The sequence below is a fragment of the Aphelocoma coerulescens genome, unplaced genomic scaffold (genome assembly GCF_041296385.1).
Source record: "Aphelocoma coerulescens isolate FSJ_1873_10779 unplaced genomic scaffold, UR_Acoe_1.0 HiC_scaffold_63, whole genome shotgun sequence".
In the NCBI taxonomy this organism is placed as follows: Eukaryota; Metazoa; Chordata; class Aves; order Passeriformes; family Corvidae; genus Aphelocoma; species Aphelocoma coerulescens.
Genome location: NW_027183981.1, coordinates 1,043,018 through 1,069,654, shown reverse-complemented (window position 1 = coordinate 1,069,654; position 26,637 = coordinate 1,043,018). Strand labels below are relative to the sequence as shown.

The window sequence follows — 26,637 nt, the reverse complement described above, 5'->3', positions numbered from 1 at the left end:
GCGCCAGTATCTCCCAACATGCCCCAGTATCCTCCGGTGTTGCTCTAACCCCGTCTTTCTCTCCACCCCCTCGTGGCTGAGCAGGTGGAGCTTCTGCGGGAGTGATGCCCGGCTGCCCCTCTGGATGCCCCGGTGAGAAGTCTTGGGGGGTCTCCAGCCCCACAAAAGATCCTCGGGGGCCAGGGCGGATCCCTGAGCCCTCTGGGGTGGGCAGAGCTTGAGGATGGCAGAGGGGCGTGGCAGAGGCTGTCCCTGATCCGTGTCCCGGGGTTAGGTGGACAGAGCTGTCCCCAAGTCTTCTTTGCACTGGGGGGCTCTGGGGACACCCAGTGCCCCTGTGGGAGCAGGGAGGGCTCTGGGAGGTTTTGGGGAATTCCAGGGTGAGGGGCTCTGGGAGCCACAAGGATCTCAGGAGCCAAGTCCTGTCCCAGGTATATCCGGGGCTCCAAATCCCTTCTCCTGCAGCAGGTCCCTGCAGAGAGAGGGGTGGGGACAAGGCCCCTCTTGTGTCGCAGTGGACACTGGGGGTCATGATTTGGGCTCTGTCTTTCAGGCCTGGAACTGGTGGTGACACTTGCGTCCTGTCCCCCTCCAGCGACACGAAGAGATGATCATCCCTGGATAACCCCCCTGATCCCCTGGGAGCCCTGGGAATTTCCCTGGAGTAATCAATAAACCCCTACAGCAAAGCAACTCTGTGTGTCCCTGTGTGTGTTCCAATGTCCCTGTGTCCTGGTGTGTGTCCCTGTGTCCCTGTGCATGCTCCCGTGTCCCTGTGTGTTCCTGTGTCCCTGTGCGTGTTCCTGTGTCCCTGTGCATGTTCCTGTGTCCCTGTGTGTGTCCCTGTGTCCCTGTGCATGTTCCTGTGTCACTGTGCATGTTCCTGTGTCCCTGTGTGTGTCCCTGTGTCCCTGTGCATGCTCCCGTGTCCCTGTGCATGTTCCTGTGTCCATGTGTGTGTTCCTGTGTCCACGTGTGTGTTCCCGTGTCCCTGTGTGTTCCCGTGTCCCTGTGTGTGTTCCTGTGTCCCTCTCTCAACCTGGGAGTCTCCGGTTCCTCCCCCACCATGAACAGAGTGACTCCGGGGGCTCCCAGGAGATCCCCTTGCCCCCGCCATGTGCCCTGGGCAGAGCAGGGTGGGACACCCCGGAATGTCCCCCTGGAGCTGGGAGGGACAAGGGGCAGCCAGGGCAGCCTCTGGAGCCCCCAGGGTTTGGGGCACAGCAGGAAACAGGTTCTGCCCAGGGCTCTGGGAGCCCCATCCCCAGGGAGCACAGGTTGGGGTCAGGGCAGGAGTGGATCTCGGACAGGGGCCTGGAGCCCTGGGTCCTCTGGTCCGTCCGGGAGCGACAGCGCTTCCCTGCCCAAGGGTCAGCACTCCTGGGCACATGGCTTTGGGAATGAGGGGGTTAAGGTCGCTTAAAGGATCCCTGGCTGTTCAGATCCCATTACTGAGGTGCCTCTGCCCAAATTTAGGGGCAAATGGGCCCATGTGCCAAAGTCAATAGCATGGAATTTGCCGAACAATAAAATGTGAGGGAGAGAAAGGAGGAAGGGTGGGCGGAGAGGGAGAAGGGAGGGAGAGAGATCAGTCAGGTCAGCACCACCCGTGGATCCAGAGGCACTGTTGGTCCTTCTTGCCCCGGAGCTTCTCGGTACTGGCGGGTCCTGAGGTCATTCTGAACTTCTCCCTGTTTATCCATTTCGGCAAACTGAGGAATGAGTGCTCATAGGCTACACAGCTCTCTAATGCCATTGGTTAAACAATTCCCTGGCCTCAGGTGCTAATTAGTCCCAGCTCAGGCTGTCTCTTCTCTTCAGCTGGAGGTTTCTGGGGCCAGTGGCCAGGAGTCGGTGGTCGCCATCTGCGCCTCTGGAATTCCCTTTGACCCAGCTGGAGATGATTCCAGCACGAGTGCCAGGTTGGCTTTCCTTGCCCACCACCAGGGATCCATTCTGCTCCCGCAGCTTTGTTTACCTCCCCCAAGGTCTGAGATAATCCCCGGACAATTGTCCCACCTTGATCTTATCTTAGCTTCCCACCCCGGGGACTGAACTTCCCGCGCCCAAGGTCCAGCTGTGGGCCGAGGCAGGGTTGCGGGGGGCTTCGGTGGTGGCAGCAGCACCTGTGCCATAACTCAGGTGAGCTTTGTGTGACCGCTGGCGTGCACGAGCAGCTGCTTCTTTACGTGCTGTGCCACAGTGGGAATTTTTGTGGGGATGTATTTCCCAGGATGCGCCGACCAGATCTCACCTCTGCCAGGCCTGGAGTCAGCGCCTTCCTGTGCTCCGTCCTGTGCTCGTCTCATGGCAAAGTCCTCCTGCGGTGACAGTGTTTGGGACGGGCAGCTGCTGCTCCTTAGTCCCGTCACCAGTGGAGCCTCCCCAGCCCTCTGGGTGTCCCCAAGGCTTCCTCCCCCCAGGGGCCCCCTGGCGACCCCCCAGCCCCACTTCATGCAGGTCCCAGGGCACAACGTGGTCTTTGAGGGTCTGGACTGCGACATCTTTGAGGCTCCGGTGCCGACGGCGCTGTCGGTGCTGGTCCCCATCGAGATGTGCAATGCCCTCAACAAGTAGCAGGGGAGGCCTTCATCATCACCATCATCTTCATCACCACAGCCACCCACATCATCACCCTCATCCCCCACATCATCAGCAGCATCATCACCCACACCTCCATCATCATCACCCAACACCATCAACACCATCACCACAACACCAACAGCACCATCATCACTGTCATCTTCTTCATCATCACCTTCCTCTTCACCACCCACACCTCCATCATCATCACCCAACACCATCAACACCATCACCACAACACCAACAGCACCATCATCACTGTCATCTTCTTCATCATCACCTTCCTCTTCACCACCCACACCTCCATCATCATCACCCAACACCATCAACACCATCACCACAACACCAACAGCACCATCATCACTGTCATCTTCTTCATCATCACCTTCCTCTTCATCACCCACACCATTGACACCATCACCATGACACTACTCACACCATCATCATGGCCATCATCATCACCACGTACCTCATCTTCATCACTCACGCTGTCAGCCACACTATGGTGAACTCCATCACCAACACCATCATCACCACCGTCAGCTCCAACACAACCATCACCACTCAACACAATAAACACCATCACCATGACACTGACAACACCATCATCATCACCACCACCACTGTCACCATCATCGTCATTACTATCATCCACACGCCACCATCACCTCCGTTATCATCACCCAACACCATCCTCATCAACATTTCATCACTTAACACCATGATCATCACCACCACCACCACCACCATCTTCATCACCCAACTCCATCGTTATCATCACATGACTACCACCACCATCACCACCATCCCTTCCATGACGCCCCCGTGTTCCCTCAGTGTGTCCCCCCATGTCCTCCCCCACCCCTCTCTCCCACCCTCCATCCCCTGTCCATGTCCTGCTGTGCGCCCCACCCCCATGGTGACCCCCAGATGTCCCTGATGTACCCCCCAGCCTCTTGGGAGAACCAATCCCCAGCCCAGATGTCTCCCACCACCATGTCCCCTGTGTCCACACCCCATGTCCCCCTACGTCCTGGTGGTGTCCCTCATCCCCCTGTCCCCCCCCAGGGTGACCAACCGCTTAATGTCCCTCCCAACCTGTTGGAGAACCAGATGTTGCTCTGGGTAAACATCTGGCTGATGGGCTCCATCCATCCTCTGTTCCCACCGTGTCCCCCCATGTCCCTCCCCATGATGACCTCTCAATTGCTCCCCCCATGGTGATCCCCCAATGTCCCCATGTCCCCCACAGCCTGTCAGAGAACCAGTCACTGGCCTAGATGCCACGCTGGGTGAACATCTGGCTCATGGGCTCCATCTGCCTCTCCATGCCCCTGCCCTTCGTCATCCTCTCCATCAACCCCCTGCGTGTCAGAGGGAGACACAGGAGGGACACGGGGCAGGATGGCCACCAGGACGGTGGCCATGGGGCTGGTGGCCATGGGGTTGGTGGTCATCAAGAGGGCGGTCATGGGGAGATTGATGGCCTTGGGGGGGCTGGTGGCCATCAATATTATGGTCATAGGGGTTGGTGGCCACCAAGATGGTGGCCATGGAGAGACGGTTGATGGCCTTTGGGGCGGTCATCATGGGGCTGGTGGGCATCAAGATGTGGGTCTGGTGGCCATGGGGAGGTGGTGGCTATAGGGATTGGGGCGGTGGCCATGGAGGGGTTGGTTGCCATCAGAGTTGGTGGCTGTGGAGTTGGTGGCCATAAGGCTGGTGGCCATGGTGTCTGGTGGCCAGGGAAGGGGTGGGGGTTGGTGGCCACAGGGGTGCTGAACATGGGTCTGGTGGCCATGAGTGTGGAGTCTGTGGCCATGGATATTGGGGTGGTGGCCATTGGGTTTGGTGGCCATGGGGTTTGGGTTGCTGGCCAAGGGGTTCCACCCTTTGTCCCCCGATGTCCCCCCCGATGATGCTCAAGCTGACGCTGCTGTCACTGATGCCACATTGGCTGATGGTGCTCAAGATCTCGTTCCCCATCATCCTCCTGGGCAAGACCCTCAAGTTCATCGCCAGGAACTACCTGGAGGGGGAGGGAAGGGGCAGGACCTGTCCCCATGTCCCCACAGCCCTGTGTCCCACCATCCCCAATCCTCCCATTCCCATGGCCCCGTGTCCCACCCGAACCCTGCCTTCTGCTCATGGGTCACCTCCGTGGTCACCTTTAGGGTCCATGGTCAGCTCCATCTCCTCCCTGCCCCCTCTCTCTCCCTTCCTGTGCCCCTTTGATCACCTCCAGCTGGTCTTGACCATCTCCATGTCCCCACCACCATCTCCCTGTCCCCTCGTCATGTCCCACCACCACGTCCTGTTCACCTTGAACATCCCCATATCCCCCCTTCACGTCCTCCCCACGTCCCCACCACCCTCTGCACATGACACTGCCCATCTCCGTGTCCTCAGTTCCACCTTCCTGTCTCCTCCACCTCCTCCCTGTCCCCTCCATATGTGCCACCACCATGTCCTGGTCACCTCCACAATCTCCAGGTATCCTTGACCCTGTCTCCTCCTTCCCTGCTCCCCCCACCATCTCCTGGTCCCCTCAACCATCTGATCCCTCGTCCCACCACCATCCCCATGTCCCCACCACCACCTCCAGGTGACATTGACCATCTCTGTGTCACCTCCACAATCTGCTGTCACCGTGACCATCTCCTGCTGGTTACCACCCCCATCCCCATGACCCCACCACCATCTCCATGTCCTCTCCATGTCCCCAGCTCCATGTCTGGGTCCCATCTTGTCCCTGTCCCCACTGTCATCTCCATGTCCCCTCTGCTGCCCCCTCCACCACAGCCTGGTCACCTCCATCTCCTCCCTGTCCCCCCCACCGCGTATCCCTTTGGTCCCCTCTCCCCCCCCATCTCCATCTTCTCTCCTCAGCCCAACCTTGTCCCGCCCCTCGGCCCCGGCCCCGCCCACAGGAACACCCCTGCCACTGTCACCTCCTGTCACCCCCATGTGTCAGTCACCCCCCGACGCCACCGTAACCCCCCCGCGTGACATCGATGGGGTGGGGGAGGGGCTGAATGGGGGGGCCAGGTTGTCACCCGGTGTCACCTGATGTGACTCCCCCAGTGCCCCCCGGTCATGGGGCGCCTCTCCAAGCGTCCCCTAAAGCCCCCCCCCCGGCCTCGCTCAGTTATTGTCAATAAAGGGAATTTCCCCTCCCCCACCCCAAACCGCCTGGGGGATTTTTTGGGGGGTGGGCGCCCCTGGGGCAGCCAATCACAGCCCGGTGGAGGTGTTGGGGCGAGGCGGGCCACGCCCCCCCAGGTAAGAACCCCCCCGACCCCCACGGCGGGCCTCAGTCGCCTCCAACTCTCGACAGGTCAGTGGAGCGCCCCTCCCCCACTTGGGGGTCTCGGGAAGGGAAGGGGGGAGGGGCGGGTGATGTGGCCCGTCCGGACCGGACTTTGGACCCCCTGGGTTGGGGGAAGGGGCACGAGGGGGGCAGGGGGGACCCACATTCGGGGGCAGGGGGACCCACATTTGATCTCCTTCCTGGGCTCCCAAATCCACCCCAGGACCCCAATAACCCCCAAAATCCCTCCTGCACCCAAAACTCTTCTCCAAAACCCCCTTAGGACCCCAATATCCCCTCCAGGACCTTCCTAGGACCCCCAGGCTTCCCCCAGGACTCGCCCAAAATCCCCTTCCCAGGATCCAATAACCTCCCAAACGGCCCCAAGAACCCCTCCCCAGGACCCCCATATCTCCTCAAGGACCTTCCTGGGACCCTCAAAACCCCTGAAGATCCCCCCCAAAAGTTTACTAAGGAGCCACAAGGACCCCTCCCAAAATTCCCCCAGAGACCCCAATATCCCCCACAGCCCCTCAAGACCGCCCCAGATTTCCCCTTCAGCACCTCAATAACCCCCAAATCCCCTCCAGACCCAAGTATCTCCCTGAAAGTCCTCCCCGGAGCCGTCTCCCCTCAAGGATCCTCCTGGGACCCTCAAACACCCCAGCATGCCCTCAAAATTCCCCACAAGGATCCCCGCATCCCCCAATCCCCCCCCCCAAGACCAACCCAAATTTCCCCCTCAACACCCCAGTAACTCCCCAGATCCCCTCCAGACCCAAATATATCCCTGAAAATTCCCCCGCGGACCCCAGTATCCTCTCAGGGAGCCTCCTAGGACCCCAATAAGCCCCCCAAGACCCCTCCCCAGGGCCCCACATTCCCCTCCGCAGGCCCCCAGTGACGCCCCTGTCGCTCTGCCCAGGCCCCCCGGAGCATGGCCCGCTCGCCGCCGCCCCGCTCCGCGCCCCCCGGCCGGGGCTGGGCCCCCCCGCCGCCCCCGCACCGCCTGCGCTCCCTGGCGCGCGCGTGGCTGGACGAGGACGCGCCCTGGCCGGACGCCGCCGTGGCGGCCGCGGGGGACGCCGCGACCCGCGCGCAGCTGCTCAGCAAGGGCGGGGGGGGCTCGGGGGGCGTCCTGGCGGGGGCCCCCTTCGCCGAGGCCGTTTTCGGGGTGTCGGGGTGCCGGGTCACCTGGCGGGTGCCCGAGGGGGCGGCGCTGCCCCCCGGGCGGGCGCTGGTGGCCGAGGTGGAGGGTCCGGCCGCGGGGGTGCTGGGCGGGGAGAGGGTCGCCCTCAATATTTTGGGGCGCTGCAGCGGGGTGGCCTCGATGGCCGCGAGGGCCGTGGGGGTGGCCCGGGCACAGGGCTGGGCGGGGGTCGTGGGGGGCACCCGGAAAACCACGCCCGGCTTCCGCTTGGCGGAGAAATACGCGCTGGGGGTGGGGGGCGCCGACCCCCACCGGGGAGGTCTGGGGGGACTCCTCCTGCTCAAGGACAATCACCGAGCGCTGGCAGCGGCAGCGGGGGGGCTCGAGCAGGTGGGGACGCCGAAACTGGGGGGGGCGGTGGGGGGGGGCCTTGAGTTGGGGGCTTCTGGGTGTGGGGGGACTCCAGAATGTGGGCGGTCATGGCGGCAGGACCCCTGGAGTGTGGGGTGCGAGGCGGGGGAACCCCGAGACTGGGGGGGCAGGGCCCCAGTTTGCGGGGGAGATTGGTGGGGGGGCACCCTTGAATTGGCGGGTTCTGGGCGGCAGGCGTGACAACCCCAAATTTGGGGGTCTTGGGTGGGGGGAACACGAGGTTTGGAGGAAATGGGGGGTTTTGGTGGAGGGGGCTCGATTTTGGGGGGAGTGATGGCTTGGGGTAGCCCAAATTTCGAGGGTGATGGGGAAGCACCAATACTTGAAGGGGGTACCAATTTTGGGACAGACCCTTGGATTGGGGTATTCTGGGGGTGGACTGATGTGGGAGGACCCAGTTTGGGATGCATGGGGAGGGTCCCTGTTTGGGAGGGAAGTTGGGGGGTAACCCCTGAATGGGGGTGGGCCCTGTGTTGGGGAACCCTAAATTTGGGTGTTTGTAGGTGGGGCAACCCCAGTTTTGGGGTCGGGGGATGCCCTTGAATTGGGGGGATCTGGGGAGAGGACCCCAATTTGAGGGATCAATGTGGGGGGGCGATGGGGGGGACCCCAATTTTAAGTCAATTAGTGCTCCCCCCCCCCATTTTACCCCACCCCGTATTGGGTCTGAGGGATTGGGCGTCGCTCTGGTGTTCCCCCTGACCCCCTCTTCCCCAGATGATCTGGGGGGTGCGCCGGGCCGGGGGCTTCACCCGCCGCTTGGGGGTCGAGTGCTCGAGCGCGGCTGAGGCGCTGGCGGCCGCGGGGGCGGGGGCTGACATCGTCCTGCTGGACAACCTGGCCCCGCAGGTAAGCCCCAAAATCCGGTGGGGGGCGGGGGAAACAATGGGGAGACCCCAGGTGTGAGGCTGGACCCCAAAAATGGGAGGTTGGATTTTCAAAATGGGGATAAACCCCACAAATGGGGCACAGCTCTCCAAAAAAAGGTGGCTAATGCCATAGATTTGACCTCTGCCCCTACCAAGTGAGCTCCCAAAATCTGGGAGGGGCCCCTAAGAATGGGAGGACCCCCCAGGTGTGAGGCTGGACTAGTAAAATGGGAATCTGCTGTAAATGTGGGACAGCCCCAAAGATAAGTGCCGGAATGCCAGGTTTGGGGGGTCAAAGGGTTGGGTAATCCCAATTTGGGGGGGTTTGGGTGGAGGGACCCTTGACTTGAGGCGTTTAGGTGGGGGGACTGCAATTTTCCGGAGTTCTGGGTTGGGGAGACCCCAATTTGGGTGGTCAGTGGGTTGGAGAGCCCAAATTTGGGGTTGTTCTGGAGGTCAGTGGGTGGCTGGGGCACCCAACTGGGCAGATGTTGGGTGGCAAACCCCCAGTTTTGTGGGGTTTCTGGTTTAAGGCGGATAACCCTTGATTTGGAGAGTTTGGGGGTGGACCCCCAATTCTGGAGGTCAGCGGGTGGAGTAATCCCTGAATTGGTGGTTTCTTATGGGGGGGGACTCAAATCAGGCAGATTTGGGCAGAGAAATCCCAATTTGGCGGGGGATTCTCCCCTGCACCCCCTGCAGTTTTGGGGAGGGGTGCTCCCTGCTAACAGGGTGTTCTCCCCAGGAGCTGCACGCGGCGGCGGCGCAGGTCAAGGCCGCTCACCCCGGGGTGACCGTGGAGGCCAGCGGGGGAATCGTTTTGGGGACCCTCCCCCAATTCTTGGGGCCCCACATCGACGTGGTGTCCATGGGGTGTCTGACCCACAGCGCCCCAGCTCTGGACTTCGCACTGAGGGTGCTGGAACCCTAAAATCCATCCCAGGACCCCCAAAACCCACCCTGGAACCGCCAAATATGTCCTGGGCACCCCCAAAATCCACCCTTGGAAGCCTCAAACCCCAGGCTGGGAGTCACCAGCCGCAGCCCCGGTGAGGAGGACTGGGAAGCCCAGCGCTGGGTCCTCCCAGTCACCAGTGCCTGAGAGACCCCACTCCCAGTGGCCCACCCCCATCCTGGGAACCCCAAATCTACATCCTGGGGTCTCCAAGGTTCTCCCAGCACATCCCCCACTAGGGAGGGACCCCCCCAAGCCGCTCCGGACCCCCAATCTGGCAGTGGGTCCCTCCAGCCGCCAGGTGGCGCCACCACCCAAGATGCCAAACCCCCCCTGAAGACGCCAAAGCTCGAGCTGGGCTCCCTCCGACCCCCTCCCCCACCGAAGGGAGATCCCAAACCCACCCTGGGGTCCCCCACACCCCTTTTCTCTCTGTGCCCCCAAATAAAGCCCTCCCCTACACATCTCCCCAGTTTTATCGGGGTGTCACCCCCCAAAATCCACCATCGAGTGCAAAACCAGCTGCTTTATGACCAACAAAACAGGGGGTAGTGATCACCGACCCACTGACCCCCTACTCCAAACCAGCGCCAGTTCTGCTGGTCGGGACCAGGATCGGCCTTTTGCAGACACCCCCAGCTCCTCCCTGAGAAACTGGAATGAAAAATAGAAATCCCTCGGTTTAGGGTGGAAACTGGTGCCTGGGGAATGAGCTCTCAAGACAAGAGGTTGACGGTCCCAACCCCCAGTCTGAGGATCCCAACCTCCAGTTTGAGAGGCCAAAACCCCAGGTGGGGGGGCAAGATCTCAGTTTGAGGATCCCAAACCCTGGGATGTCATGAGAGTGTCCAGGACAGGGCAGGGGGCATACTGGGTTTCCCAGCCCAATCCTGGGAAAGACAGAGCTGGAATTCCAGTGCCAAGTGCTGAAAGCCAAAGAGGAGCAGCTGGCAAGGGACAGAGAGGGGCTGGAGGAGGCCTGGCAGGAGCTGGGGCTGGAGGAGGAGCCATGCGGCTCATGTGGTAGCAAGAGAAGGAGATTCCAAGGGCAGTGAAGCACCTGTACTGCAATTCCCAGCTGTGCAAGGCATGGAGCAGAGCTGGAGCTCCACATCCCTTCCAGATCCTACTCTTGTCCCAGGAAGGAGACAAGGGAAGCCCAGAGGAGCAGCACTGGCCCTGACTCCCCTCCCCAGCTGCTATTCCCCAGTGCTGATCCCATGGGATGGCCACTGTCACATCCCATGCAGCAGGGTCCATAGAAGAGCAGCTCTGCCTGCTTCCTTCACCCCCCACACCTGATGCGCTGGTGCCAGGGCCCAGCTCCCCTATGGAATGTCCAACCTGTTTCCTCCCTGGAAGGGTTCTACTGGTCTCTTGGTACCATCACCCCTTTCCCAAGACCCCTCCCAGCTTTCTGGGCACAGCCACACAAGCTCCTGTTCCCCATTTCTCACTGGGGGCACCTTCCCCAAGGACCCTCTGCTTCCCTCGCATCCCCAGCACAAGCCAGGGCACCCCAGAGCCCCTCAGGGTGTAGGTGGACCCCAAGGCACCCCAGGGTGTGGGTGGAGTGCACATGAAGCACAAACACCCAAAATCAAGCGGGGCTGACTGCAAGGGAAAGCTTTCCAGGGGTGCAGGGTAGATCCAAGAGCTCCCAGGATCCGTGGGATGTGAGCCATCCCACAGCTTGTCCCTGGAGCAAGAGCTGTTCCCAGTTCTGCCCCAGGGACTCAGCTGGCAGCTCCCCAGGAGTGGGTGACACCCCATACTGTGCATTCCCAGGAAGTTATGGACAAGGTTTATGGGGAAGCCCCTTCCACTGGGTCACGGAGTGCAGGAGGGATGCCCCGGTTTTCCAAATGCCTAATGGGAGGCTGGGAGCAGCTGGATCCAACCCCAGCCCCAGGCAGGATCAGGTGTTTTGTCCGGATCACGCCTCTGGGCTGGCTGGAACGTCCCGGGCTCAGCCAGAGACCTGCGAGAAGCACAAAACATTCCAGGTTTAGGGCCAGCCTGGCCAGAGGTGCCAGTTCCCTCCTGCGCACTCCCACCCGGAGCTGCAGCAGCCCAGCTGCGCAGGCGGAACGTGCACAGCTCAGCCGGCACACGGGGGCTCAGGGACGCCCCCAGTCAACGCCCCCACGTGCACCTGGCCACCAACTGCCAAACCATGGCATTCGGGCGAGGTGAGAGCCCCTCCTGGACACAAAACGCACGACTCGGCCCGCAACTGCACCTGTCCCACGCGGCGATGGGGCAGATCCCAACCCGGGCCCCCCCTCTCCTCAAGCCGGGTGCAGGTCTGGCACGGGGACTCGATCCCACAATCGGAAAAAGCTCCCCTGCCGGAGGGATCGGGAGCTTCCCGGGCCTCAGAGTAATTCTAGAGCTAAAGCGGTGAGAGACATCAGCTCCGCTCAGATAATACATGCCAGCGCTCATCCCGGGCCCGGGAAGTGCCTCCTCCGGCCCTCCCAGCCGAGCGCCGCTGTTGGCAGCGCGGGACGCTCCCTCCGGCCGCAGCCGTGCCCCGGCAGCGCAGCCCTTGGCACGGCGCTGGAGCCAGCGCCGCCGGCCGCAGCCAAAGCCCCCCCGCCGCCGCCCCGGCACGGCCCTTCCCGCGGCCCCGGCTCGGCGGCGCCGGCAGCGGCCTCACGATCCTCCCGCCGCCGCCTCCCCGGCCCGGCCGCTCCGCTCTGGGCCGCGCCGTTCCGGCAGCGCCGCGCTCGGGGCAGCGGCTGCGGCACCGCGCCCTTGGAGCGGCCCCTTCCACAGCCCCGGCACCGGCACCCGCGGGGGCTCTGCCCGGGGGGCTCCGTGCCCGGGGGGCTCCGTGCCCGGGGGGCTCCGTGCCCGCGGGCCCCGCCGCTCCCCGCCCACGGCCCCTGCCAGCAACGAGACGCCCCGCGACCCCTCCCGGCCTCCCCACCTGCGCCCCGGGCCCGTCCCGCACCACGCGGCCGCTCCCGCCGCCGCTTCCGCTGCAAGGGACACCCGCCCGCGGCGGGCCGGGAGGAGCTGCCGCCGCGATCCGCCCACATCCGCCGCCAACGCCTCGCACCCCCACCGCCCTCCGTTCCCACCCGTGAGAGACCCAAACATTGTGCTTAATGGCTTAAACTTTGCTCTGAAGGACTTTTTGCCCGTTACGGCAAAACTCTATGAAGATGCTGCGACCACCGAAGCCCACCCCTCCCTGAGGATGCCTCCTCAGGGGAACTTCGGCTGTGAGTTACGCCGCCTAAGGGCACCTGAGATAACAGAAAGGTGACACTTGTTCAATTATCTCAGGCCTAGAGAGAAGTAAACAAGGCTGAGGGAGAAGAAAGCATTCCCCAGAAAGCCAAACCCAGCAACTGTCCTGAAAATCAGCTCTGGTTGCGTTTGGGGTGGCAGAGGCCATGACCCACAGACCCAGTTTGCCGAGGTTTGCACATGCTCCCTCCCAGCCAAAGGGTTGGAGGAGAGGTTTTCGGTGTCTGCCACAACTTCTGGTGAGAGGCAGTGAACACCCATCCTCCTTTACACAAAACGGCTCACTTGTAAAAAACCCCACCCCAGGAAGGCCACACACATGGGACATTCACATGAGGAGCAGCTGAAGAGGGGTCAGAAACCATCAAAGACCCCCAGAGCTCCTCAGACTCATTTCCTGAGGCCTTCCACCAGAGCACTGCATGTGATGCAACAGATCCAGAGCCTGTTGCGAGAGACGGTGTCAAACTTGCTGCCCCCGGCCTCGCTTCCCCGGAGGTACCTGGGCATTCCCACATGGCCAAAACGTATATTAATCCACTGAACTCATGGGGGGACCCTCACCACCCAGATGACCAGATGGAAAGGAACAACGGGATGCCCTTGGGATCTGTGGAGTGGTGAGATTTTTTACTTCATCTACCTCTTGTCACTCACTTTTCCTCCTCCACCTCACTTTCTATTCCTCCCCCGCTGTCCCTCTCTCTGTCTCTCATTTACTGTTAAATAAAATCCATACTATTGACTTTGGCTTATGGTCTCAATTGTCCCTCAGTTCAGGCAGAGGCATCTCTCCAAAAATTTTAATAAGCGGATCGTAGCACCATCCCCTGCTGCTGCTGCCAGGGAGAGCAGTCGGGAGTCCTTGCCCTGCCCCAGCCTGGGATCCCTCCCACGGCAGACAGTTCTCCACCAACTTCTCCAGAGTGGGTCCCTTTCCTCGGGCTGCTCCGAGTGCAGAGGGACCTCCTCAGCACCTCTGATAGGAAACAGCTTTGCCAGCTTCCCAAAGAACAGAACCTGTTCTTGATATCCAACCTAACCCTCCCTGGCACAGCTCCAGCCGTTCCCTTGGGTCCTGTCCCTGGTCCCAGAGAGCAGAGATCGGAGCTGCCCCTCAGGAGGAAGTTTCCAGGGCACTGCTGACTCAGATCCAACTGGCCATGGTCCAGGATGGCTGAGCTTTCCACAGTCTGTCCGTACATCCATGCGCCCCCATTGGCCTGCATTCCCATCTCAACCACCTCCATTTGCTCCCATCCACCTCTGGTCATCCATCCCCATCCCATCGGCCTCGTTCCCCCTTTATCGCCCTCCATGCCCATACCATCCCCATTCATCCGCCTCCATCCCCATCTCAACCGGCTCTATCCCCATCCACCTCCATTCCCATTGCAACTTTCTCCCCCCTAGCAGGCTCGATCCAAGCTGCCTCCATCCCCATCCCAATTGCTTTCCTCCTGATAGGAGAAATGGGTGCTAATGTCTTTAGAAAAGACTCAGTGTGGAAGAATGGGTGCGGGGTTCTTCACTACTTTTTGCACATAGGTAAAACCTTATAAAATGAAGGCTTTGTTGCCTTTGTGAAATCATGGCTCATGCCTGTTACTTTGGCTAAGTAGAAAAGGACTGTAGGAAGGAGGCACAGCTGAATTAAGGGTAGAAAAACGTGCCAGTTTGGACAAATTTGGAGGAAAATACCTTCTGATAGAAGGCAGGTTACAACCATCCCTCCCCCACCAGGTTCAGGAAAAAAATTTTTCCTCCAGGGAAAGTGAAAGAGATAAAAAACTATTTATTTAACCAACACACAGGAAAAGGATAATAATGCTAAATATAAAACCTCTCACTGTGGAGAGAAACCTTGGAATATTTCAGAGTCCTTCTGTAGGTGTGGTCTCTTTCCTCCTCCTAGGAGCTGGCTCGGTGTGGGCCCACCTCCGGGGCCTCGGTGGAAAATTCTCCGATGTGTTCTGATGTTGAAACAGTCCAGAAGAGAAGGGAAAAACTGAAATCCCAGGAAAACAAAGTTCAACTCTCTGTCTCCCTCCAGAGAAAAGGAGCCAAAAGCTGGCTGAAAAGCAAGAAGGGCACTTCCTCTGCTCTTGCTATCACAATGGGAGAACATAGAGGAGTGCATATCTGTGTTCTTGAACAACTGTTTTGAAAAGTTCATTCGGTTTTTTCTCTTCCCTCTCTCAGGCTCAGTTTAAAGGCACAGAACGGCACAAAATTAATTTCTGGGCATAGAGCAGCGATATGGGATACACATCATAAAGTCATCCCAGGACATTGACCATCACGTGTTCACATTGTGGTGTATGGTGGGTGGTTGAATTATGTTTGTTGTGCTTTAAAACTACGTAAACTGATAACTGGCTAACTGCTTAAAAACACTAGGTTTTTGCAATAAAGTGGCTCTCCTTTGCACCTGCCTGGGGACTCTGCATCACTTCTTATCACAACAGCTACTGTCTTAGAAATGAGCATTAATGCCTTTGAAATGGGTCTTAATATCCCTATGAACATCCACTCGCTTAAGTTTGTTACAGCACTCAGGTGGTTTGACAGTTTGAGCTCCTGAACTTTAGGGTAATAGGACAAACGGTCTGTACAAAGTCTCTTGCAGATGGTCTGAACTTCTGAACTTCAGGGGAAAACAGCGACACATGTTCAAGGGGGGATATGGGGTCAGTGGTTCGGGAAGGCTGTGCCTTCCTGGTACCTCAGCCGATGGGGAAAGGAAGAGAGCAACATGCGGCCGGGAGTTTAGGATAAAAGGAGGCTGCGTCCTCCAAAATCTCGAGAGAGACCCCACGGGCGTGTGCCCCAGTGGACTCTCTCCCTTTATTCGAGTAAAGTTGCAGGACTCCTCTGTCTCCTTTGTGGACACTGGCTTTTCGTAGTGTGGCTTTTCTGCACAGCGCCCATCCACTTCCATCCCCATTCCATCCTTCCCTGTCCATTCCCAGCCCACCCCAGTCCCACCCACCAGCCTGTCCCATGCTGAGACTGGCACATGGCAGTGGATCCCACCAGTGTGCGAGGAGTGAGGGATCAGCCGCCCCTGCCCTGTCAACACTGACAGCTTTTGTTGGGGCCTGGCAATGATTCCAGAACAGGTCTTTTCCAGGGAAATCCTCTGTGCTGCACAAGTTTCATTCCTGGCCTGCATCAGGGCATCAGGGCGAGGCCCAGCTCAGCCCACAATGCAATGCCCAAACCCAGCCCATTTCCTGCACACTTTTCCACGAGATCAGTTCATTCAGGTTCCCATTGCCTCATCCCACTCCTTTCCTCCCAGGACACATGCAGCCTCTCTCACACACCATCATTACCACTCACCCATAACAAGGAATTCTGTCTCAAGGCATGAGAAACATGGATTCACTTTAATTTTTATTTAGATCTGGCTGTTGAAAGGCTCCAAACCCACAGTGTTTCCTATGGATATTGGGAACTGGGGCCCTGAAGCCTAAGTGCCAAAGCCAGCTGGGCCCCTCCAGAGGAGGAAAAGTCAGGTTTTTTAAGTTCCCTGAGGTTGATCCAGTTGCTATCACCCAAGCCCCAGGGATAAACAAAGAGCCTATCAGTGCCATTAAAAACATGGAAACACCCCAAATCCGACCCCTGGGATGTGCTGGATTTTTGCTCTCACTGGCAAAAATTTTTAAAAATGAGAATTTGTTTCACTCTTTGCTCATCCAGGTCTGCTGGGGAAAGGTTTTGTCTCCTTTGCTGCTGAAAGCCAAAGGTTGATTTGGGAAGAGCGATATGATCCCTATGGGACTTAGGGATGTTTGAGATGTTCAATCAGTGGGATGGGCTCAGGGGATGGGTGGGGTCCCAGAGCCTGTGCTGGATCAGGCACCAGAACAGGAGTTTGACCAAAAAGGGATTTTCCCATGTTTTTCTAATGGAGAAATGCAGCACAATCCCTTTCCCTGGAATACCAGGCCTGGAGCTGCCACATCCCTCAGGCCTTGTACCTGCCCAGATGCTCACGGGCAATGATCACCCGCTGGATCTGTGCCGTGCCCTCGTAGATCTGTGGGGAGAACCAGAGACGGGTGAGCCAGGAGCTGGGAAAGGTGTTTGACCAGAGTCTGCACACCTGTGACCCCTCCCTGCACTAAGCCGGGGGCAGGAAGAGGGAAAACTGGGAAAAATTAGTGTGACAATGACCCATAGCAGGCAATAAGCACACACAGGTGTGTGTGTCCAGTGCAGGAGGGATCCAGGGATTCCCCAGATATCCAAACATCGTGTGTGCCCAGCACAGGAGAGATCCAGGGATTCCCCAGTTACAGCCCAGGGCAGCTTCAGGACAGTAGAATTTGGGCATTTCAGTGTTTCAGCCCCCAATCCTGCCCAAAGTTGCTTTGGCAAATCACTCCCACACCTGCAAATCCACTTTCTCTGCAGTCACAAAATCAGGATAATACTCCCCAAACTGCACAAAGCTTCTCCAAGTAGAGCTGCTGGAATTGTAAGGTCCAACCCCTTTCCTAGGTTCTTTCAGGGATGGAGTGGAACAGGAAAAACACCCCAAATTTCACACTAAATCAGAGTAATTTGAACAATTTCAAAACCTCAGCATGCCTGGCCATGCATTGGTGATGGAACTGTGTGATGGAGGATCTTGGTGGAAAACAACCCCAGAACAGGAAAAGAGCCCGATTCTGACAAAGTCTCATAGCTTGTTCAGTCCCTCCCTGGCAGGACTGAAATCAGGACTGAGAACTTCTCAATTCCAAACATCTGCTTTCTGTCCTTGGAGAAGGAAAAATTCCTGGCTGGTGAGAACAGTTGGAATTTTATAGTCAGCTGTAAATGGAATGTCAACCACCTGGAATCTCAGCAGCTGTGGTCACTTGGTGACAGGTCAGGGCCCATATATGTTCCCTGAGACCTGTTTGGATCAGTTCCAGCCAATCATGGTTAATGTTGGAAAGAGGGAAAAGGTGAAGGTCACTGGGTTTCCTAATGAAATTAATTCATTCCTGCTGAATAACAAACTGGAACCAACAGAGGAATTCTGGCATGGAATAATGTCTTGGCAATAACATTGCAGAAAAAGCACTGGGGATTAGGGATGTCTGTGGGCTGAAAATGAGGAAATATGACTGTGTTTTGTTCTTTTGGAAAAGAAACCAATAAATAAATAACTGAAGAAGTGAATCACCATGGGCTGCGCCCCATGGCTGTTTCTGCAGCACACAGAAGGTAATTAATGCTAATTAGTTATTTCATGGACCTCAGTGCTGGTGACATCTCAGCCAAAGAACCTGCCCAGCAAGTGGTAACTTGAGAACTTCTCTGATTTAACGCCTTTCAGTCTCCAAATATTTTTAGCCTGTGTCCATCCTGATTGCAATTAATCACAATTAATTACTTTGTACTGAGTGCCCACATTGCCATGGAGACCCTCTGTCACACTCACCTGATAGATTTTGGCATCCCTCATGAGCTTCTCCACAGGATATTCTGTGTTGAAGCCATTGCCCCCAAAGATCTGCACAGCATCAGTGGCCACCTGGTTGGCAACGTCCCCAGCGAAGGCCTTGGCAATGGAGGCATAGAAGGTGTTGCGGCGGCCAGCATCCACCTCCCAGGCTGCACGCTGGTACCCCAGCCGGGCCAGTTCCACCTTCATGGCCATCTCTGCCAGCAGGAATGCCACGGCCTGGTGCTGGGAGAGTGGAGATCCACCACGTGAGCCTCAGAGGGCTGCGACACCACAGGGCAAGGAGCCTTCTGCTTGGGATCATGGAATTGTCAGGGTTGGACAAGACTGTTAAGGTCATCAAGGCCAAGCCTCTCCCCGGCACCAACATGGTCATCACTAAACTGTGTCCCCAGGTGCCACAAAGATGGGGACTCCACCATAGCCAGGCCTTTCTGGGAATAAATCTTCCCTAATATGTAATTTTATCTTCATTTCTTCATTTGCAGATTCAACACACTTGGGAAGTTGTGCTTAAGGAGTTTTATGGGACTGGGATCTGTGTTGGATCAGACTTTCCCATGTGTAACTCTAAAGCTCTTGGACGCACCTCCACAATGGGTTTCCCGAAGGTTTTCCTCTCCAGCGCGTACCTCGTGGCCTCGTCAAGTGCTCGCCTCGCCAGCCCCACAGCCCCAGCTGCCACCTGGGGAGGCACAGTGCAGGATGAGCAGCAGAAATTCCTGTTAGTTTTGTGAACAGCCCATTCGTGCCACTCACCGGGGGCCTGGTCTTGTCAAAGGCGCCCATGGCGATCTTGAAGCCAGCGCCCTCCGCGATCAGCACGTTCTCTTTGGGGACTCGCACATCCTCAAAGACGATCCCACGCGTGTCCGAGCAGCGCTGGCCCATGTTCAGCTCCTGGAAAAGGGAGGTGCCACTGAATCAGCTTCTTCCCAGGTACAACCAATTCCATCCTTTAGTTCACTTAAACAATAAAGGAAGCTTTTTCCCCTTAAAAAGCCACTTCAGTTTTAGCTAAAACCCACCAGAGAGACAAGAAATACTAGTTTGGCCTCCCCAGCCCAGTGAGTCCCTGACCTGTCACACCTGAGCAGGTTACTGCCTCCATGTGGGAGATCAGTTCTGAGGCTGGAATCCCTCCTTTGGCTTTTTCTGGTTCAATTTATCCTCTGGAGGATTCAATTTGACATATAATTCAAATCTATCCTCTCACATGGGAGAGAAAACAGTCAAGAGCCCACTTGGAGCAGCTGCGAGACATAGCTGTGCTGCCAAAAGACAAATTCATAAGTAAATCAGGTTTTCAGGTTCCAAATGTAAGCAGAGTGAGAAAATCGGGGCCTCCATGGTGCCTTACTTGGGCAGGAGGAGCTGAAATTGCAGCAGACCAGCTGGTTTTGGGGAAAGTTCTGCCAACACCTTCACTCCCCCTGGACATTAATTGGTTCTTGGCAATTCCATGTTCTTAAAGGTTCTTTTGCATCTGGGCAAAATTATCTGCTTTAGGCCCTCCTGAATAATTCTTTATCTGAATTCATACAATTATAATTCTATTGTCATTATATCTAATTATATATATTACATATAATTGTATATTATATAATTATCTTACATATATTATGCATATATAATTCCATTAAAATATATCTATGTAAATATAATTATTAAATGTGTCTTATGAACAGTTTCTGGGCACTGCGAGAATTCCAATATCCCTGTCTATGAGCCCTGACAATTCCAGCCATTTCCCTTTCATGGCAATTCATCGTGTTATTGGTTCAGGAAGGAGCAGTAATTCCTGATGATCACCTTCCTGCCAATCTGGATCCCAGGGCTGTTGGCCTCCACGATGAAGCCCGTGAAGGCTTTGCTGGCTGGGGCCCGGTGGTCAGGATCAGTGCGGGCAAGCAGGAAGTACCTGGGGAGGACAGAGATGGGGGCTCAGTTCATCCCCAACAATCAGATACTTCATGGCAAAAATGCCAAGTGGTTTTGTCCATATTTGTACTGTACAAGAAATAGAGTGGGAAGGTAACAACCCTTTTTAATTGGCCCTTCCAAAAAAACCCAAATGAGGGGGAGGGAGTTCGAGGAATGTCAGTGTTGTCTAAACATCTCTTCCCGCAAAATCAAGATTTAATGAAATTCCCTCAGGTAAACCTACAAAGCTTCTCCACCTTTTCCATGTGTCTGTAAGTCTCAATATCCCACTCAGCCTCCCAAATAGCCCAAAATAAGCCAATTCCCAGCACAACTCTAAACATTATTGTACAGGGAATGCGGCATTGTGTGCAAGGCCTTTTCCTCTTGATTGCAAATATTTCCATTTTACTCTTCCCACTATCATTTGCAAATTAGGTTTTTGTGTCAGCAATTGCTGTAAATCCCATTTAGGGGGGTCAGGAATGTGCTGGGAGAGTCTCTGTGATGGTTCTGCCTCGGGCAAGAAATTAAACAGTGAGAAATCCCAACTTTCATAGATAAATATATAAAGTTTTTCCTCTTGAACTGAGAAGAGTTTGTGTGTTGGGGTGGGGAGAGTGTAAGCCCCGAGGAAGGGTCTGTACTGCCCTCCCCAGACCCTGCAGCACAGCCTGGGCTCTGGGACTTCTTGGAAATGTATTACCTTAAGGCAATTAAATCCCAGAGTTTTTCTGTTTTCCCTGTGAGTGGAAGGCATTGCCGGCTGAGTCAGAAGCAGCTGATCCCTGTCTGGGAGCCAGGTCAGGGCTGGGTAACCTGAGCATTTTGGAGTTGACCCTGAGTAACTCGCTGTCCCAAACGGAAAGCACAGGGAATTGTGTCTGGTTTAAGCCCAAATGAGCAGCATTCTGAGCGAAGCTGTGACAGCATCGAGCTCTGAGGTCATTAGCCCGTTCCCTCTTTGGGCACCCCGCAGCACTGGGGCCACTGGTGCCTCTTCCTGATGAACTGGTGGCACACTGGAACACCCTGGCTTGTGACAGGCCCTTAAAGAAACCCCAGTATAGACCAGTATGCCCACAGAGGGAACGCACCAGTTGGCCTTCCCACCATTGGTGATCCACATCTTCTGCCCATTGATGACGTACTCATCCCCCTTCCGCTCCGCCCGAGTTCTGATCCCGGCCACATCCGAGCCTGCGCCTGGCTCCGTCACACAGTAAGCCTGGAAGAACAGCCCCCAGATCCCAAGGAATTTACATTCTGGGTTTGGGAAACCACAAAATCATTGTGGAATTGTGGGCAATGACCGACCTCGGTCACACAAACGTCAGAGGCTCCTCTGTCATTAATTAACTACATAAGTAATGGGATTCCCCAATCAAACACACATCAGGGGTTCCTCTGTCATGAATTAATTAATCAATGGGATTCCCTGGTCACACTCACACACATCAGGGGCTCCTCTGTCATTCTGCCCAAGTATTTTTTCTGCTGCTGCTCGTTCCCAGCGATGATCACAGGCATTTGCTGGAAGGGAATGTTCAGAGCATTAACCCATCACCTCAAGGGCCCAGAGCCCAGTTTGGAGGACCCAGAGGCCAGCCTGGAGGACCCAGAGCCCAGTTTGAGGGCCCCAGCCCCAGTTCTGGACAGGTGCAGGACTCACCCCCAGGGAATTGGCCTCAATGGCCGTCTGCACCCCAGTGCATCCATACGCCAGCTCCTCCGTGATCAGACATGCCTCGAAGGTGCCCAGCCCCAGCCCACCTGTGGGGGGACAGGAGGAGACTCAGAGGGGTCTCAAGTGCAGAATATTAATGATTTGCAAGCATTTATTATGCCAAACATCCCCCATGGACACTGAGTTCCATCAGATGTTCTCCCTTGGGAACACCTTGGGAAATAGCATGCTGCCAGATTGATAATTTTGTTATTTGTTTCTTTTCATTGCAATTAGATCATTTAAAAATCCCATTTCACCACTCTCAGGGGGGTTAATTTTGTGCTCAAGGTGGGACAAGTGGCATAAAATGGCCAAAAGGTGCCACCAGGATCTGTCACTGCTTTACATCTGAGCATTCCCTGGCTCTTGGGAGGCAGAAAATGGCCACATGGGCTCTGATGTCTCACAAAACTATCAATTATATCCCTCAAATCCCTTTTTCCAGAGGCAGGCATTAGTGCAGCAGACACCATTTTACCTGGGAAGTTTGAATCACTTCGTGCCTTTCCTATGTCCATCTCTTTTCCTATTTTGAATTTCATTTGAACATTCAGTTCCATGACCTTCTCCCACAGCTCTTCACACCAGCCTCAACTTTTCCACACCCACCATCAGTCTCATCAATACCTCGTTTTTCAGGCTATATAAGGATATCCAGCCAAATTGTGCTGATGATTTCCCACTATGAAACTTGATGGCTTTTCAAATTCATTCCTGAGTTTTGAGTGTTTTGCACCCACCTGGCCCCTCACTCTTGCTGCTGGGGGTCGGACAAGGGGACCTCTAAAGGCCGCTCTTGATTCAAACCTTCCTGTGATTCTCAGGCTTTGCTGCAGAAACTCAATTCTTGATACCAGATACACCAAATCAGTCAAAAAAACCCATCAGGGCCTTCTCTGGACACTTCCCACCTCCACTTTCAAGTAGAACAGGGAATCTGAAATGTAACATTTTTATCCATGGCTACGCACCTGCTGCACCTCAACTAAACTGGTAACTGATCCTCAGGAATGAGCCCTTAAATCACTCCAGCCTGAGGCAGGATCAAAGTAAATCCTTGAATTCTTGACATGGGAGTCATGGGAATGGGGATTGTGGGAGAAAATCCAGCCATAAGTTACTACATCAGGATCTAATTCCTCGCCTGATCCCATCCAGCCTCATCACACCCATGTGGGTCAACCTGCCCACAAATTGCTTTGGGATTACTCCGGTGTGCAACAGGTAATTTTATATGTAATCCATAATTTCACACCTCAGTCTCCTCCAAGGCCTTTTCTTTGGTTTATTTTAGGGATTAAAAGGGATCACACTCACCGCAGCTCTCTGGGATGTGGGAATTCATCAGCCCAAGCTCCCAGGCCCGTTTGATGAGTGACACAGGATACTGAAACAGGGAAAATCACAGTTGATTATCAGAGGTAACATTTCAAATTTTGCATAAAGAGAAAAATCTGGTTTTTCCCTCCTGTGGGGTGGATTTACCTCCCCAGTCCTGTCGTACTGTGCAGCAACAGGAATAATCTCCTCCAGAGCAAATTTCCGGGCAGTAGCTTGGAATTCCTTCTGTTCATCTGTCAGTTCTGTTGAAAAAATAAGGCAAAAAAGTCATAAAGAAGCTCAACTTCCTCCTTCCATCTGAACTGCCCTGAGCTCTGAGCAATGCCCACAACACCATTAGTTACAAAATTATTCAAAAACAACTGGAAATGGAGCAGAAAGTGCCAGGTAACAAAATGTTTTTACCAAAAACATCTGTCAAGCACATGCTGCTGTCCCAGAGAATTTGCTGTAATAGCCCAGGTATGGAGAAATTTCTGTGTCACATCCCTAGACACACTATGTTCCCCTGGTGCTGCTCATGGTTAATGTAATGTTTAAAAGCCAATGGGGGATCATCGCTCAATGCTGAGGTTATTTGGGCAATAAAAAAAGCTCAAGATAGTTACAAAAAAGAAGAAAGTCTCTGAAATATCACCCCCTGCCCTGGCTGTCCTGAACTGGACAGAAAAAGGGCTTTTGGTTTTCCAATAGTTTTTATAAAAAGAATAGAAATCTATTCCAAATAAACACCTGTCTGGGAAATTCCTCCTGAACTGCAGTACTGTTGTTTGGTTTTTTGGTCAGTTGTTTTGTTGGGCTTTGGGTTGGGATTTGTCTGGTTTTTTTGGTCCTTTTTTTGCTTCTTTTCCCCCCACACTGCCTTTTGTCCCTCCCTGTTCCCTCCCTTCCCAGACCTGCCGCACTCACCGAAGCTGAACCCATTCCCAGGTTTGCTCAGGTGCACATTTTGGGCAGGTTTGCTGGAGTGCAACCTCCAGCCAGGCCAAACCAGGGTTCGGAGCAGCTGCAGCAGGAAAGGACTATGAGAATGAGGGAATATCCTGGACCAGAATGAGGGGCCTGTCCTAAAGGTGTCAGTGCAGCCCCACAGCACAGCAAGGGACAGGGGCTGTGACAGGTGGCGCACAGGGAAAAAAGGTATTGTCAGAGAATACTGAAAATATCTGTAAAGCCAAAAGGTGAACTGTGGGGAGAGCTGGGATCAAGCATGGAATGCTGAGCTGCTGAGACAGCGGTTATGCACAGCTTGGGGGTGTCCCCAAGGTAAAGTTTTATCTGCGGGGTTTTCGCAAGACACAAGTTTTGCAAAACTGTCCTTTCTCACCCAGGTTTTCCCTTCTTGCCTGAGCTTTCTTACCAAACTGCTGCCACAGGTGTGCAAGGAAAACAAAACAATACCAGGAAACAACCCTCCCAAGTGTTTTAGACCTTGTTTGAAGTATAACTGACAAAAAAAAAAAAAGTATTAAAAAAAGACAGGGTATTGTAGTCATGGGGGGTTTATTTGTTTGGGCTTTGGTTTAGTTTTGGTTTTGCTGGTTTTTCTCTTAAGCATGATCCAGTCCTACACAGCATCTCCACCAAAACATTTAGACAAAACTAGGAAAAGCCTAGAATTCTCAACAAGGCTGAAGGTGACACACCGTCCCCCGAAGGAGCTGCCAAGTTTGTGTTTGAGATGTTCAGTCTCATGGTTCTCTTGCTCCCGGGTCTGGGCGAGGTCAAGGGCATCACTGAGGCGACTCTGGACACATCAACACCCCTGGACGGCTGAAGGTGAGGGATGGGCAGGGAAATCTCCCCGGGGGAAACACAGAGTGACAAGAGACCAAAGTTCTCACACAGGGATGAGGCAGTGGAGCCATGGGGGTGCCCCATCGCTGGGAGTGTTCCCAGTCAGGTGAGATAGCACCAGGGAGCAACCTGATCTAGCTGCTCCAAGTTGGCAGTGGGGTGGGACTGGGTGGTCTCTTAGATCCCTTCCCACCCAAACCAGTCTGGGATTCTATGTAAGGATCTGGGCAAGCACCTGCCTACTCCATCAGCCTCACTGTCCTCTCCACGCTGAGACCCAGCTCCTCGTGCCTTCCACCTGCTCTGCCCCCACTGAACCTCAAATCCCGGGGCCAGGAATATCATCCATGAGATCCCCTGCCCTCGTGCACAGTCGCCCCCGTCGCTCCCGCTGTCACCGTGACACTTGGGGCAGGTGGCCACATCCCACCAGGGGACACTGGATGGACACGGCAGAACCGGCGACCTTCACCTTTCCCCTAATTCAGGAATGACGGGGAGAACTGGAAGTGCCGACGCAGTTCCCGGGGAGGGCGACCGATAGATCCCGATATAAGTAATGTTCCCAATTCCCAACGGGGCGGGCACCGACTCCGGGGGGAGCAGAGGGCACCGACCCCCGGGGGAGGAATGGAGCGGCGCGGGAGGAGCAGCGGGCACCAATCCCGATTCGGGACCGCCGGGATTGAGGTTGGCAGCACCGCCTCAGCCCCAGCACGACCCCGGCCCCGTCCCTCCTCCCCTGGCTCCCCCCGTGCCCCCCTGTCCCGCTCACCCGGCTGGCGCTGAACGCGGACATCGCTGCGGCGGCTGCAGCGCTGCGGGGCGGCCGCACCATCCCCGCCCCCGAACAGGGCGGTGCTCCCCGAACAGGGCGGTGCGGGGTCTCCTCCGCGCCCCTTCCCCTCCTCTGCCCCGTTTTGTCGATGACAGAGAATCGGCTGCTTTTATTTCCCTTTTGCGGTGTGAAATTTCCCCCGAGATGGGTTCGGGTCCCGCTCGTGGGTTTCTCACGGAGAGTTTGGTTAACGCGGCAGAAACGGGCCCGGGTCCCTGCCTTGGGCAGACACTTCTTGGGTTAAACCATCAGGTTAAAAAAAACTGATCGTGGTCTCACACAGGCTTTGCTCCGACCGCGGCTGGCTTTTCACTCCGGTATCGGTGGAATGGCGTGTTCAGAGACGGGAACGAAGCCGAGGCAGGGGCTGGAGCACCAGGAGCGGCTGAGGGAGCTGGGAAAGGGGCTCAGCCTGGAGAAAAGGAGGCTCAGGGGGGACCTTGTGGCTCTGCACAACTCCCTGACAGGAGGGGGCAGCCGGGGGGATCAGGCTCTGCTCCCAGGGGACATGGGACAGAACAAGGGGAAACGTCCTCAAGCTGTGTCAGGGGACAGCCGGGGGGATCAGGCTCTGCTCCCAGGGGACATGGGACAGAACAAGGGGAAACGTCCTCAAGCTGTGTCAGGGGAGTTTTAGGTTGGACATCAGGAAGAATTCCTTCATGGAAAGGGTTGTCAGGCCTTGGAAGCGGCTGTCCAGGGAGGTGGTGGAGTCCCCATCCCTGGAGGTGTTCGAGGGCATGGCACTCGGTGCTCTGGCTGAGTGACAAGGTGGTGTTTGGTCAAAGGTTGGACTCACTGATCTTGGAGGTCTTTTCCAACCTTAGTGGTCTGAAGATTCTGTGACTTTTTATCCCTGTAGTTAAGTAAAAGTTAATTTGTAACTTTATGTTATTCCAATGTTTAATGAAGATTTTAACGTGTTCTTCCTGTTTTAAATCCAGTCTCAAGCCCACAGGACGTGTGGATTTGGGGCTAAAAC

At 55.8% G+C, this 26,637-nt stretch overlaps 2 protein-coding genes, 1 long non-coding RNA gene and 1 other non-coding gene across 5 annotated transcripts; 1 reads left to right on the top strand and 3 right to left on the bottom strand.

The window, feature by feature from the left end:
- The first annotated feature begins 6,830 nt into the window (after positions 1–6,830).
- On the top strand, positions 6,831–9,745 carry LOC138102185 (nicotinate-nucleotide pyrophosphorylase [carboxylating]-like). The gene is made up of 3 exons (XM_068999941.1): positions 6,831–7,433; positions 8,193–8,324; positions 9,090–9,745. Exons 1-3 carry the CDS (start codon positions 6,831–6,833, stop codon positions 9,273–9,275), a joined length of 921 nt encoding a protein of 306 aa, XP_068856042.1. The 3' UTR covers positions 9,276–9,745.
- Positions 9,746–9,810: 65 nt separating this feature from the next.
- Positions 9,811–12,317, bottom strand: LOC138102191 (uncharacterized). The gene is made up of 2 exons (XR_011147343.1): positions 12,235–12,317; positions 9,811–11,280 (listed from the first exon to the last, which is right to left on the bottom strand). It is a non-coding gene; the product is annotated as an uncharacterized lncRNA (long non-coding RNA).
- On the bottom strand, positions 11,672–11,755 carry LOC138102201 (small nucleolar RNA SNORD45). The gene has a single exon (XR_011147352.1). It is a non-coding gene; the product is annotated as a small nucleolar RNA SNORD45 (small nucleolar RNA).
- A 3,625-nt stretch (positions 12,318–15,942) lies between the features above and the next one.
- LOC138102179 (medium-chain specific acyl-CoA dehydrogenase, mitochondrial) lies at positions 15,943–25,670 on the bottom strand. 2 transcript variants are annotated; one of them, XM_068999932.1, is made up of 12 exons: positions 25,593–25,670; positions 23,930–24,026; positions 23,165–23,262; positions 22,997–23,066; positions 21,623–21,723; positions 21,403–21,483; positions 21,048–21,178; positions 19,840–19,948; positions 18,787–18,927; positions 18,617–18,712; positions 18,004–18,252; positions 15,943–16,608 (listed from the first exon to the last, which is right to left on the bottom strand). In XM_068999932.1, exons 1-12 carry the CDS (start codon positions 25,653–25,655, stop codon positions 16,537–16,539), a joined length of 1,308 nt encoding a protein of 435 aa, XP_068856033.1. In that variant the 5' UTR covers positions 25,656–25,670; the 3' UTR covers positions 15,943–16,536. The 2 variants fall into 2 exon arrangements, with proteins under 2 accessions (XP_068856033.1, XP_068856034.1); XM_068999933.1 differs by lacking the exons at positions 21,403–21,483; positions 21,623–21,723; positions 22,997–23,066; ... (1 more) ...; positions 23,930–24,026; positions 25,593–25,670 and adding an exon at positions 21,341–21,346.
- Positions 25,671–26,637: the final 967 nt, after the last annotated feature.

Bases quoted from the DNA above. Each gene is read 5' to 3' on its own strand.
- LOC138102179 (XM_068999932.1), bottom strand. From the start codon at position 25,655: ATGGTGCGGCCGCCCCGCAGCGCTGCAGCCGCCGCAGCGATGTCCGCG. The intron at 19,949-21,047 runs GTGCGTTCCCTC...TGTCCTCCCCAG, and splicing joins AATGGTGGGAAGGCCAACTG to GTACTTCCTGCTTGCCCGCA. The intron at 18,253-18,616 runs GTGCGTCCAAGA...CCACTCTCCCAG, and splicing joins TCGGGAAACCCATTGTGGAG to CACCAGGCCGTGGCATTCCT.
- LOC138102185 (XM_068999941.1), top strand. From the start codon at position 6,831: ATGGCCCGCTCGCCGCCGCCCCGCTCCGCGCCCCCCGGCCGGGGCTGG. The intron at 7,434-8,192 runs GTGGGGACGCCG...CCTCTTCCCCAG, and splicing joins CAGCGGGGGGGCTCGAGCAG to ATGATCTGGGGGGTGCGCCG. The intron at 8,325-9,089 runs GTAAGCCCCAAA...TGTTCTCCCCAG, and splicing joins TGGACAACCTGGCCCCGCAG to GAGCTGCACGCGGCGGCGGC.